The sequence below is a fragment of the Sinocyclocheilus grahami genome, unplaced genomic scaffold (assembly GCF_001515645.1).
Source record: "Sinocyclocheilus grahami isolate Dianchi unplaced genomic scaffold, SAMN03320097.WGS_v1.1 scaffold1033.1, whole genome shotgun sequence".
In the NCBI taxonomy this organism is placed as follows: Eukaryota; Metazoa; Chordata; class Actinopteri; order Cypriniformes; family Cyprinidae; genus Sinocyclocheilus; species Sinocyclocheilus grahami.
The window spans coordinates 243,666-256,400 of NW_015506212.1; the positions used below are offsets into that span (position 1 = coordinate 243,666).

General features: G+C 38.1%; 1 protein-coding gene across 4 annotated transcripts in view; it reads right to left on the bottom strand.

Moving 5' to 3' along the window:
• The window catches only part of LOC107565889 (pleckstrin homology domain-containing family G member 5-like), an 84,208-nt gene that overhangs the window by 2,380 nt on the left and 69,093 nt on the right, over positions 1-12,735 (bottom strand). For 3 of the 4 annotated variants that reach the window (XM_016251180.1, XM_016251182.1, XM_016251183.1), the window contains 12 exons: positions 12,424-12,627; positions 6,608-6,778; positions 6,319-6,414; positions 5,976-6,176; positions 5,065-5,175; positions 4,769-4,918; positions 4,538-4,675; positions 4,200-4,319; positions 2,865-2,997; positions 2,630-2,745; positions 2,351-2,499; positions 790-1,719 (listed from right to left, as the gene is read on the bottom strand). In XM_016251180.1, the coding sequence (XP_016106666.1) occupies positions 790-1,719; positions 2,351-2,499; positions 2,630-2,745; positions 2,865-2,997; positions 4,200-4,319; positions 4,538-4,675; positions 4,769-4,918; positions 5,065-5,175; positions 5,976-6,176; positions 6,319-6,414; positions 6,608-6,778; positions 12,424-12,627 (2,519 nt within the window). Of the gene's footprint in view, positions 1-785; positions 1,720-2,350; positions 2,500-2,629; positions 2,746-2,864; positions 2,998-4,199; positions 4,320-4,537; positions 4,676-4,768; positions 4,919-5,064; positions 5,176-5,975; positions 6,177-6,318; positions 6,415-6,607; positions 6,779-12,423; positions 12,628-12,735 lie in introns of those variants that run through there. The other variant, XM_016251181.1, reaches the window with a different exon arrangement.

Consider the following 12,735-nt stretch of genomic DNA (forward strand, 5'->3'; position numbering starts at 1 on the left):
ATAACAGTTTGTCAACTTTGATATTCACTTTGTTTAATTAGATTGTTCCAAAGCAGGTTTACAGAATTATTTTACATTTATAACGTAACATAACATCATAAAATATCAAATGAATTAAATTTAAAATATTCTTAAAATAAAATGAAATGTAAAATATAAATATATATATACATACACATTTTTTTTATATACACATATGTGTGTGTGTGTGTATATATATATATATATATATATACACATAATAATTATACACAGTACACACACATATAGTATGTAAACAAACTTTTTTGAATGCAATTAATCATGATTAATCGTTTTGTAGCCCTATAATAAATTAATACAATGAAATTAAATGGGTAATTCTTTCCAAATGTAAAAAAACAAAACAATACTACCTCTTATGTAAGTAATTAATGAATAAAGAGATAAATAAAAGTAGTATCCTGGCACCAAAATATCAATTTATCTATCTATTGTATTTTTCATAACTATTTTTCTTTTCATTGATAACTTACCAATATAAATTTACCATTAATAGATAGTTATTACGATTAATAACTATCATCTGATATGGTGTAGTGTTTTTAATATAATATAATAACACAATTTTATTATATTATAACATTTAAAGTATATATATATATATATATAATAAAAAAACAACCAAAATATCACAAATAGCTTAAGAAATAAAATGTTCTGCAAATTAATTATAATTTTTGCAAAATTTCTGTAAAAGATGGAAAATAACTATCCAAATACACGTACAATCACAAACATGACACTTACGAGGCTGTGAGCGTTGAGTTGAGCACCAGTGTGGTGCGTATCCTGTAGAGATGGGCCAGTGTGAGTTTTTTGTGCTGCTGGGGTCTCTTAAAGCGGCCCACTCCCTCCAGGCCACTAGGGGGCGAGAGCTCCCCGTCTGACACACTGCAGGGAATCTGGTTGCTACCAGCCTCATGTGCAATTTTGGCTTGTCTCAATGTGTCCAAAAGCATGCTTGAGGGCAAGCTGCATGTGAGACTGTGGCTTTCGTCCATCAGGAGACACTCGTCTGAGTCAGCAGGGTTGAGCTCCGTCAGGCTCCTGCTGAGTGGCGCTTCTAAATATTTAACCCTCTGTTCCCATGTGTGACGACTTCCTGTGCGCTCTGTGGCTGCCCTGGCAACACCGTGATTACTGTTATCATGGTGAACGGTGGACAGCAGGTTGTCCTCAGAACGGGATTTGACGGCGAGTCTCTCTAAAAACGGCAGGCGACAGTGAACGGGCGGCCGGCGCCTGGGCTTCAGAGAAAGCGCCACGGAGTTCTGAGACCCGAATGAGCTTTTGTCTCCCTCATCGTCTTCCTCTTCTGCATTCTCTTGCTCTTCATCTTCTCCCTCGTCACCTGTCGTCTCCTTGTCATCCTCAGAGTCGTCTTCCTCTACTGGGGTCACTCGACTCTGGGTTTCCACCATGGACTCTGGTGAGAGTGTCCCATAAGCGCTGTCCATGGACATGGAACGGCACTGTGGGTCCAGGTCTGAGCCCTCCTGACTGTCCGGATGGGGCTCAAAGTCCCGCTGTGGGACGCCAGAGTCAGTGAGTTGGGACAGACCGGCATCCTGGTCTGAATGCCCACCTAGGTCAGACTGAAGAGTAGAAGGATCCAAAGACGATCCAGACTCATCCATATCCATCACTGACAGGGTTTCTGTGGAGCCATCTGATTGGCTAAGACAGAGAAACAATAATGTGAGTTTATGATAAAACAAAATGCCCAGCAGGTCAACTGATTGCCAATTTTTATGTTAAATTAAAATAAAAATAAAAAAATGCATTAATTAGAAAAAAGAAAACTTATATTATTAATATAATATAATAATACTTTTGTAGATTTTGTAATTCATTATATTTGTTTTTATATTGTTTTCATATTATATTGTCTTTTTTGTTTTCTTTACTTTTCTTTAATAATATAATATAATATAATATATAATAATAATTTTGTAGATTTCTTTAATTAATTGTATTTTTTAATGAATACATTTTTTCTTTATTTGTTTTCTTTCTTTTTATTTAATTAAATACAATTTGACATTTCTATTTTATAACACTGTCAGTTAGTCAACTTTGTTTAATTAGATTGTTCCAAAGCAGGTTTACAGAATTATTTTAAATTTATAATATAATATAATTTAATGTAATATAATATATAATATAATAATAATTAGGTTGTTCCAAAGCAGGTTTACAGAATTATTTTAAATTTATAATAATATAATATAATATAACAATATAATATAAGGCCATAAAATATTAAATGAATTAAATTTAAAATATCTTTAAAATAAAATAAAATTACCTGTTGCTCTGATCTTTGTGTCTAAATTGAGGTGAATTAGCCGTGGAGTTACAGCTGTCCTCATCTTCCTCCTGATCTTCCTGTAGTCTTTTCTTCAGACAAGCCTTCTGTCTGCGCGCTTCCTCTGACCGCAACCGCTGCAGCTGATTCTAAAATGCATTTACAAGTTTGCTAAATCAGCCAACTATCTCTACCGCGAGAACACTTCAATTGATTTATAATATCAGAAATGTCAAACAGAGATCATTATTGGTAATAATGGGCCAGTATGATTTTTACCTGGACATTGCAAATTGCATCAGTCCAACTTCGACCCTGGGTGGCGCTGTTGGCCTGGAAAGAGTAGGCAGCCACAGCGCTCTTGAACTCATTGAGGTAGACGAGGACAAACGAGCCTAAGACAAGAAAAGTAAAGAAAATCAGAACTATTATTATTTCACAATACAATCATACACTATTTGGTTCACCTCCTTTGTCATTAAATGTATAACGTGGTTAAATGTTTAACCCTCACCTGTGTCTTTGAGTTCTCTGCACACCACATTATGCAGGAGGAGAGGCTGTCGGATCACTTTCACCTTCTCTAAACGCTTCACTGGTTTAGTGATCAGCAGCAGATCAGTGAAAAGGAAGCAGTAAACATCCATCTACACAAGAAAAAACAGATATATGTAAAACATGACAAACTACAATACTCACAAGCAGTTTTGGGGGTAACGCATTACAAGTAACGCGAGTTACGTAATCCGATTACTTTTTTCAAGTAACTAGTAAAGTAACGCATTACTTTTTAATTTACAAGAGAATATCTGAGTTACTTTTTCAAATAAGTAATGCAAGTTACTTTTTTTTTTTCAATTTATTGATTGACGGCTCTCCTGTCCCCATGTTGAGAGAAATCAGATGTTACTGTAGTTCTAAAATAAATATGAATATGCATTAATTCATCTCACTCACACACAAAAAAACACAGATTCAGTATTCCTCAAAATGAATAAAAATAATGCAACTCAGAATATGCCACAAACCTGCAATAATTAAATAAACAACACAAATATGCTTTATGTATTTAATCCCATTCTATTAACCAATGTCTTTGCTTCTGACCTTCGATGATCCAGTTCAACCGTACTAATAAGCAGAAATTACTCTAGACAAACATTTGTGTGTCTTTGTTTATTGCTGAAGTGTGTTGAAATGTCTTCTTCTGTATTCTACTGTACAGACGTAAATGTACTTTCCCTTCAGCCTGAGGCTTAATCATTTCACTTTTGGTGTGAAAAGGCTTTTATATTTGCCAAAAATAGAACTTTTTTTATTTTAAAATCAAACAAGCAAGCCCTGCCCAGATTTAAAAAGTAATGCAAAAGTAACGTAACGCATTACTATCCATAAAAAGTAACTAAGTAACGTAATTACTTTTGTATGGAGTAACGCAATATTGTGATGCATTAATTTTAAAAGTAACTTTCCCCAACGCTGCTCACAAGCAGCTTTGAGGAATCTTATATCTGGGACATTTCACCCAAAACTAAAAATCCCATCATTTACTCACATCATTTAAAACCTGCATTCACTCGTTTCTTCTGCTGAACATGAAAGAAGTTCTTGTTCTCTACAACCACTGCCATTGACTTTACAATGCTTTTTTTCTCCTTACAATTGAAGTCAATGGGAACCGAGATGGTTTAGCAACCAAAATTCTTCAAAAATATATTCTTTTGTCTACCACTGAAGAAAGTCAGTCTCACAGGTTTGGAATTTCATTTTTGGGTGGACTATCCCTTTAAGGACAGTGGCTACCATTAAAGATTTTAAAGCAACTACATTGCTAATGTTTCTAACTAACCCTGCTGTCTTTGCCCTCTTTCATGCGGAGCGCCCCCTCCAGGTGCAGCTGCCTGGTCGCTTCTGGTGAAGTGTCAATCATCGGTGCCGTCAGGTCAATTCGGTTGAACTCCTTTAGAGCCTGTAGACATACAGCAAGACTGAAGAGTTAAACAACACATAAATGAACTGCCTGCCACATAAATCATAGCCTGCTTAAACCAAATCCAAATTTTCTACAAGAAATTACAACGAAACAATGCATTTCTATGAAGTCCATAATATCGTACTGCAATGATATGTCTTTTTTTTTATTCTGAAGCTAGATAATGGATTATTTGTACTGTACGCAGTTCTTACCCTCTCCACCTCCTCACTAGCTCCCTCCACAGCCTCGTACGACTCCACTCGAGCCGAAATGGCGGCCAGTTTCTGCTGCTCCTGTTTCTGACGCATCTGAGAGTCTACACTGTTAATGAAGCTCTCCACACACGCCACCTGTAAACATATACAAACTTTTAGCACATTTGATGAACACACTGAAAAATGACAACTGGGCCTCTGCGAGTTATAGCCTACGAAGTGTCTAACCATGTTGTTGAGCGCTTCTTTGGAGGTTTGGTCGTCAGTTTTCTTCAGGATGGTCTTCAGGAGCAGAGGATACTTGGTTAGTCTCTGGTGTGGTTTGGCTAGCATGTCCGCTAGCTTCAGACGGTTACACTGTTTATTCGTTTCTGCCCACTGTTACGATAAAAGATTCAACGATTACAAACTAAATTTCAATCAAAAGGGAGAAAAGAAGAGTGCATTTTTACACTTTATTTGGCTGTTTTGTTCGGTTTTACTACTTGTTTACTATATTATCTGTTCAGTAGCAAACTCCTCACCGTGATGTAGATCTTGAAGATTTCGTTGTCTCTCAGCAGTGAACGCATGTATTCCATACAGCTCTCCTCCTCCATACAGTACCGCATATACGGCTGGAACCTAGATGCAAACTATCCACACAAACAAGACACTTTTAACCTCTCGACCAGAAGATAAACCGCTTTACAACCAGCCTGCATCTATTCCACTTACTTATCTAAACTTACTTATCTAAACTGTCTATCCAAAGTGTTTGAAAACATTTGGTCATGTGCAGATGTTGAAGCAAATTTCAGCAGATGTTTATGTGACATTATGCATTGTAATGTATGTGAAACTACTGTTTTGAAGATGTTTGTACACAAATATGACAAATATGCATTCCAGATAGATAGATAGATGATAGAGAACATTCTTAAATCAAAATATAATTGAGAAGCAAAAAAAAAAATTCTTACCCCATTCATTTTAGCCAAATTAAATGACTTTATGCTTAAAAAATACAATAAAAATGTCTACCAATAGGTTAAAAAATAAACTTGCTTTCCCTTTAAATTAAGTTTTTTTCTTACCCCACTGCAAGGTATTTTTTTAAGCATGAAGTCACTTAATTTTGATACTTTTTTTTCAGAACACAAGACTTATCTTGTCATTTTGCTTCTCAAGTAATTGAAAAATATTTCTGAAAAAGATATCCAAATTAACTTTATGCTCTAAAAGAAAGAATAAACATCTGCCAATGGTTTAAGAAAAATAAACTTATTTTCCCTTAATGTAAGTTTCTTGTAAGTATAAAGTTAATACATTTTTCAGAAAGAAAGACTATTTTAATGTATCTTGATTTAATATGTTTAGATGTTTGTAATGGAAGACAAGACAAAAATACAGAAGAAGAACATGAAGTCTGCTGATTTACTCATGTGAATCTCACCGTACTGAACCCTTGCTCCAGGTCCGCGGGGTCGATCAAGCTCCGCGAGCTTCGCGCTTTCTCCAGCACCGGAAACATGACTTGAACCCACAGCGTGGAGTGCAGATGCACAATGTCGTGGATGTTGCTGAAGAGTCGAGCGGGCTCTACCTCGAGCAGGAGACTGTTGTCCTGAACATTCAGCAGGCCGCACAGAAACAGCTGCACAAACAACACAATCAGCATCCAGTTTCATTAGGGACAGTTATTTAGAAAGAGCAAGTTTAATTTAATACGTCTTTGAATCTTCTGAAACAGAAAAATGTTCTTATAAACAGAAATGTAAATGGCTGAAGCGACTTACATCAGTGATGACCCTGAGTTTCTTGATGTATGTAGCCTCGGTTTGGATCAGTTCCCATATCGCCTCTTGCTGTTGAAACTGACGTCGACTTAGACTCTGAAAAAAAGCAGAAAATACTCCGATAAATATCCTTCCTCAGTGACTCAAAAACACAATTGCTTAATGGGTCAACTGAGGGTAACTGGTTATGTGTACATGTGTTTGCTCCAATGATCAATAGATGGAAATGTTTATATATCATCCCATGGGATTATGTCCCAGGACAGAAGATCAGTCGGTGTGTCGGTACCTCGGGGTCCTCCAGCAGTTGCCTCCAGCTGTCCTCGAGCGTCAAGTTCGGCTCCTCCTCTTCCTCCTCCCAGGAATCCTGGTGGAAGGCGAGCTGAGAAGGAACCTTGGGCAGACCGAACTGTGTGTACGCCTGCAGCTTAGTATGAAGCAGCTCCACGCGGTCCACCTCCTAACACAGGCATAAAGCAAATAGAGAATTTAGATCCTCTAGGACAGGGGTGTCAAACTCAATTCCTGGAGAGCCACAGCCCTGCAGAGTTTAGCTCCAACCCTAATTAAACACACCTTATCCAGCTAATCAGGTCCTTCAGGCTTATTTGAAAACTAGGGTTGGAACTAAACTCTGCAGGCCTGCGGCCCTCAAGGAACTGAGTTTGACACCCCTGCTCTAGGATCCACATTGACTTTAAAACAAATAAATAAAATAAATACTGTATAATAAAATAACAGTACAAAGTCCATCTTTAAAACAGTACCCCTTTCCATTTAAAATAAATTATACTTTATTAACATGTACTTTATATATAATTTCGCATTGTAATGCATAATATAATTTCTCAAAGGGGGTCATACGATGCGATTAAAATTTTTCCTTTCTCTTTGGAGTGTTACAAGCTCTTGGTGCATAAAGAAGATCTGTAAAGTTGCAAAGACTAAAGTCTCAAATCCAAAGAGATATTCTTTATAAAAGTTAAGAGTCAACCACACCTACCTAAAACGGCTCGTTCTAACACGGCCCCACATGTCTACGTCACGATGTGGGAAGATTTGCATAACACCACCCAAATGTTCACGCAAAGAAAGGCCGTCGCCGCCATGTCGTGAAGGTGCTGTTTCTCGTTGTGAAAGCGAAACGACTTTGTTTGGCCTTCCAAACGAGGACGAGATCCGCTTCGTCATGTCTGGAGCTGATCCGTGCTGGTCGCTGAGGAAATACATCAACTTCGAGCTGTGTATTGCCGCACCGACTTTTATTGTGGACAAAGCGGAGTCCAGCCCGGGGTTGTCACATGTGGTTGCCGCAAGTCGGCCGCGCCTCTCTCAAGCCCGCCTGCCTCCAGCTCACTCAAGCCCGCCCGCCACTGCTCACTCCGCTCACTCTAGGCCACCGGCGGCCGCTCACTCTAGCCCGCCGTGTGTTTCGTTGTGAAAGCAAAAATACTTTGTTTGGCCTTCCAAAAGAGGACACGACAAAGTCGTGAAATCAGTGGTTAGGTTGTATTTACAACACTGTTCCAGAACAGTACAACCCAAATATTCAGATGTGTCCAGAGCATTTTATGGAGGACTGTTTCCTGATCCTGGGAGAGTAGACTACAATGCCGGCTGTTCTGACTCACAGACTGTAAGTACGTTTTTTATATTTAAAGAATTTGCCACTGACGATTCAAACGCGAGTTTTGAGCAGTGTAGAGTAGTGCTTTTTGTTGTCATTTCTCCGATCACAAATGCAGACATGGTTTTATGTTTATGCGGCGCGATGCAACGCAACGCGTAAAAAGACAGTATAAGTCATTATAATCCGTAATGATGTCCCCACTGGATGCAACAAATGCCTCGTTTATAATGGGTTTTAATGTTTTTGTCTCGTCGCTCTGGCCGGGACACGGCATCACAATATGATAAGGGGCGTAACATTTCTGTCACACGCTTGAGGTATTCGGCCAATCACAACGCACTGGATAGCTGGCCAATCAGAGCACATCTCACTTTTCAGACGAGATGAGCTTTGTAAAAATCGAAGCGTTTCAGAAAGGCAGGGTATAGAGGAGAAACAATAATGTACAGTATGCGGAAAATAATGTGTTTTTTAAACCTTAAACCGCATAAATGCATTTCATTACACCAAATACACAAAATAATGTTCTTTTTAGCAGCATCATATGACCCCTTTAAGAAATTTCATTTTCTTTTTTAATAAATTAACATTTATATTAATATTAATATAAATATTAATAATTCATTAAATTGATCAAAAGTAGCAGTAAAGACAATGATACCCATATTTCAAATAACTTTTTTTTCATCACAGAATCCAGAATTAATTCAGCATTTTAGAATGGTTTCTGAAGACTAGAGTAATGGCTCTGTGTTTTATCACAGGAATAAATTACATTTTAAAATATATTAAAACATTTAATTTTAAGTTGTATTAATATTTCACAATGTTAGTTTATTTTCAAATTTTTGATCAAATAAATGCAGCCTTGGTGAGCATAAGAGATTTCTTTCAAAAACATTAAAAAAATCTTACCGCCTTCACATTTTTGAATGGTAGCGTACTAAATAATTACCAAATTCATAATATTAGAAGATATTTCAAAGAACACCAAGGTATCACCATGGCACATGTCCAAAAATCATAGTATCACCATGGTAATTATTCCCAAAATGCCATTAAAGTTTTTGTTAATGAGAGAACCATTTTAAATCAACAAAACAACTGTAAAGAGTCCCTAACATTAACAAAGTTTGCAATTTATCAAAATCACAGCACAATTCACATCAGCAGACCACCAAAAACTGGCAGACAACTGAGGCGCTGCCTGTCTGTTCCAACAAAACACCCCCGACAGGGTTTATGACACCTAACAAACACCCCTTTCACTAAACGCCACCTTCTCTTTAACCTCACAATTAAAGCCCATCCATTCATGTCAGTGACCCTCTCTGACAGCCCGTGAGCCACTGGGGCCATTGTCCTGTAATGGGATGGCCGGTGTACTTATGACAACGAGTATTTAGCATTGAGTGCTTCCAAACAATAGAGGCCAGACACAGATGGACTATAGGCTGCCTGTAGTGGCCGCTGGAGATGGTGGTTTGGCCCTGGTTAACCCTTCTTTTGTGAAAAAGAGTCCCAGTGGGACACAAGAACACCCCCTGTCTGTCTTGTTTGGGGGTTTCATGGCTGAATGTGAAAGGGATGGAAGCGTGAAATGACAGTGACAGCTACCGTCTCTATTAGTCATGCATCTGGTGTAAATGCAGACCGAAACTTTCCAAGAGGGAGTTTTTTTTTTTTGAGGCTCATGGGATTTAGTTTGTTGTATCGCTTTAGTCACCTATTTAAGGAATAATTCATCCAAAAATGATAATTTGCTCAATTTAATCACCCTCAGGCTATCCAAGATATCGATTTTGTTTGTTTCTTCTTTGGAACAGATGTGGAGAAATTTAGCATTACATCACTTGCTCACCAATGGATCCTCTGGAGTGAATGGGTGCCGTCAGAATGAGTGTCCAAACAGCTGATAAAAACATCACAATAATCCACAAGTAATCCCCACCACTCCAGTCCATCAATTAACATCTTGTGAAGTGAAAAGCTATATGTTTGTAAGGCATTTTAACTTTAAATCGTCACTTCTGGCCAAAAAATGAGTCAGTAACTCATAATAACGCTTCCTCCAGTACAAAATCCCACCTTCTGTTGTTCTCTCACAATGAAATCCACCAACATATTTGTTTAGAGCTACTTTTGGTTATAAATGGTGCTTGATCTGTGCGTATTTCTCTCCTGATTGAGACAAAAACACTTTTCACTGGAGATAGCAATACTATGGACGGTGGACTTGTATTTCAGTTGAAAGCCACAATTTGAAGTGAAAAATATCTTGATGGGATTTGTTTGTTACTGTACAAGCACACAGCTTTTCACGTCACAAGACATTAACTGATGGATTGGAGTTAGGGCTGGACGATATGGCCAAAATTTATATCATGATATATTTCTTAATTTCGGTCGATACGATATAATTTCGATATCGATATGAACACTCTTTATCTGAAATAGAAATCTTTTAACAGATCACTTCCAGAGCGCAGGCCAAAGAAAGACTTAGGCTAATTAAACCTTAGTGATGCAAACGTCTAGCGACACCAAATTAAAGCATGCTGAGATTGATTAGATGGTAAAAGTATACAAATACACACCAAAATTAAGCAGTCATGCCTTTTTAAATCTACACAAGTTGCGCTTACATTATATGTGAAACGCACTAGACTGAATGATAAATGTGTGTTGTGGTATTTAATTTGAAAATAAATGTAGCTAATAAATGTAGATGTCTTTCATCTTATTTAACTATAATCATGATACCGTAACTGTCGTGTCTTGCTCACTTTCCCGTGAACAAACGCGCATAAATAAGTGTGACTAATGAAATTCAATAATAATAGCGGAGCCTCAACATTGGATTTGCAGCGGTGCGCATTCTAGCCAGTCGTGCTGCAGCTGAAGTGAATAACAGCTTGGGAGCACTCGTTGCTCGCTTTCTGTAGCCTATATCATTTAAATTTTAAGATTTATTTTTAATGCTTCTGTAAAGGACTAACGGCCGCATAGCCTATACACTGCAGAGTTTAAGGAGAGACAATGGCACTTAACAGTAAAGTCATATCTAAATATGTTCTTTTCATTTATGAAGATTTAAGTATGTAGTTTATGCACATTTGTTCAAAACAGCCTGGCAGATTGTTCACAATATGTAGGCAAAAGTTTGTAATGTATACAGGAAGGATGCACGTTCTTATCATTCTTCTGTTGCGCTGCTTGTCTATTTCTCTTCAAAGCACCAACTTAAAATGCCTATTTTGGTTTGATTGCTTGTGTCACATGAGAAAATAAATAATTTTGCCTTACTGATGCAGCCTATTTAATGCGGGTGCGGTTCAGGTCGCGGTCTTTATGTCAAACGGGTCGGGTACAGAATTAAATTGGTGCTGGCTGCTGTCGGATAACGGGTCGAGTGTTCTGTTGTGTACTGCGGATGCAGGTTTACTAAACAGGACCCGTGCAGGACTCTGCTTTAAACTGCTTTGCGTCTCTCCGTCAGATAACCTCACGTGCATGATGTGCCATTTACGGGTATTTCCCGGTATTTCCCTAAACCGACACACATCAATTTATTTTGATTTTTTTCGAAAAATTTACGAAAATGTTTTTTGACCAATTGTTTTCATCTTAGTTTTAGTTTTCGTTTTCGTTTACGAAAATAACCTTGCTGGAGACGGACTTATTTAAAATGAAAACTCATTCTCTGCCAGCAGGAGGTGCTTTTAGAGTGATAAAACTAGCGGTTTCTCCAGTAATGGCTGTAATCAAAGCAGCTCCGCTCATGAATGCTACTTTATCAGATCAAATGAAAATGCCATCGAAACTTTTCTGAAGACAGTCGGTTCCCTTCAGAGATACATTCATATAAAACACCCGGGCCGTGTTATGATTTTGAAACGTGCAGTGCTCATGTTTATTCAACGAAGTCAAACGGCACAAATAAATCAATGTATGGGAAACTGGTAATGTATATCGAAATATCGGAAATGTTTAAAAATCATATCACCGTTATTGAAAAAAATAATATCGCGATACATATTGATATTGAATTATTGTCCAGCCCTAATTGGAGTCGTGTGAATTACTTGTGGATTATTGTGATGTTTTTATCAGCTTTTTGAACTCTCATTCCGACGGCACCCATTCACTGCAGAAGATCCAATGGTGTGCAAATGATGTAAAGCTGAATTTCTACAAATCTGTTCTGATGAAGAAACAAACTCATCTACATCTTGGATGGCGGGTGAGTACATTTTCAGAAACCGTAACATGCAATTCCAAGTTTATTTGAAACTAGATTATGGCACAACCTACTATAAACATATTTCCACAGCTCCCAGTTTGAGTTTCGGTTTCTTTGGCTCATCTTTACATGAGATCTTTTTACTGGAAATCACACCATGGAAAGTTGCACCATCACGTCCTGCTTTCCATACACTTCCTGAGGTTTTCAAGATGAGCGAGATAAGGTTTACCTTTCCAGATCCGGCGCCAAAGAACACGCTGATCCGATTGGTGGCGCGGTTCTTCCAGTTGTCTGGTCCTGCAGCCACACCGGGCAGCGAACCTCCTGGAGGCCCGCTTGGTAAAGACCCGCCTAACATGGCAAGAGTGTCTGGGGACGGGATGTTGGCATCGCCCAGAAACTCCGTCATGTTCTTCCGCCGACGGGCCTGACCCTGTAAGGAGGAAGAGATGGAAGATTGTAAGACCTAGGTGGGAATGACAAAATGTTTACAAAAGCGGAAAGATAGAGGTTTGTGAGAAGGATATCAACCAGTATGTCA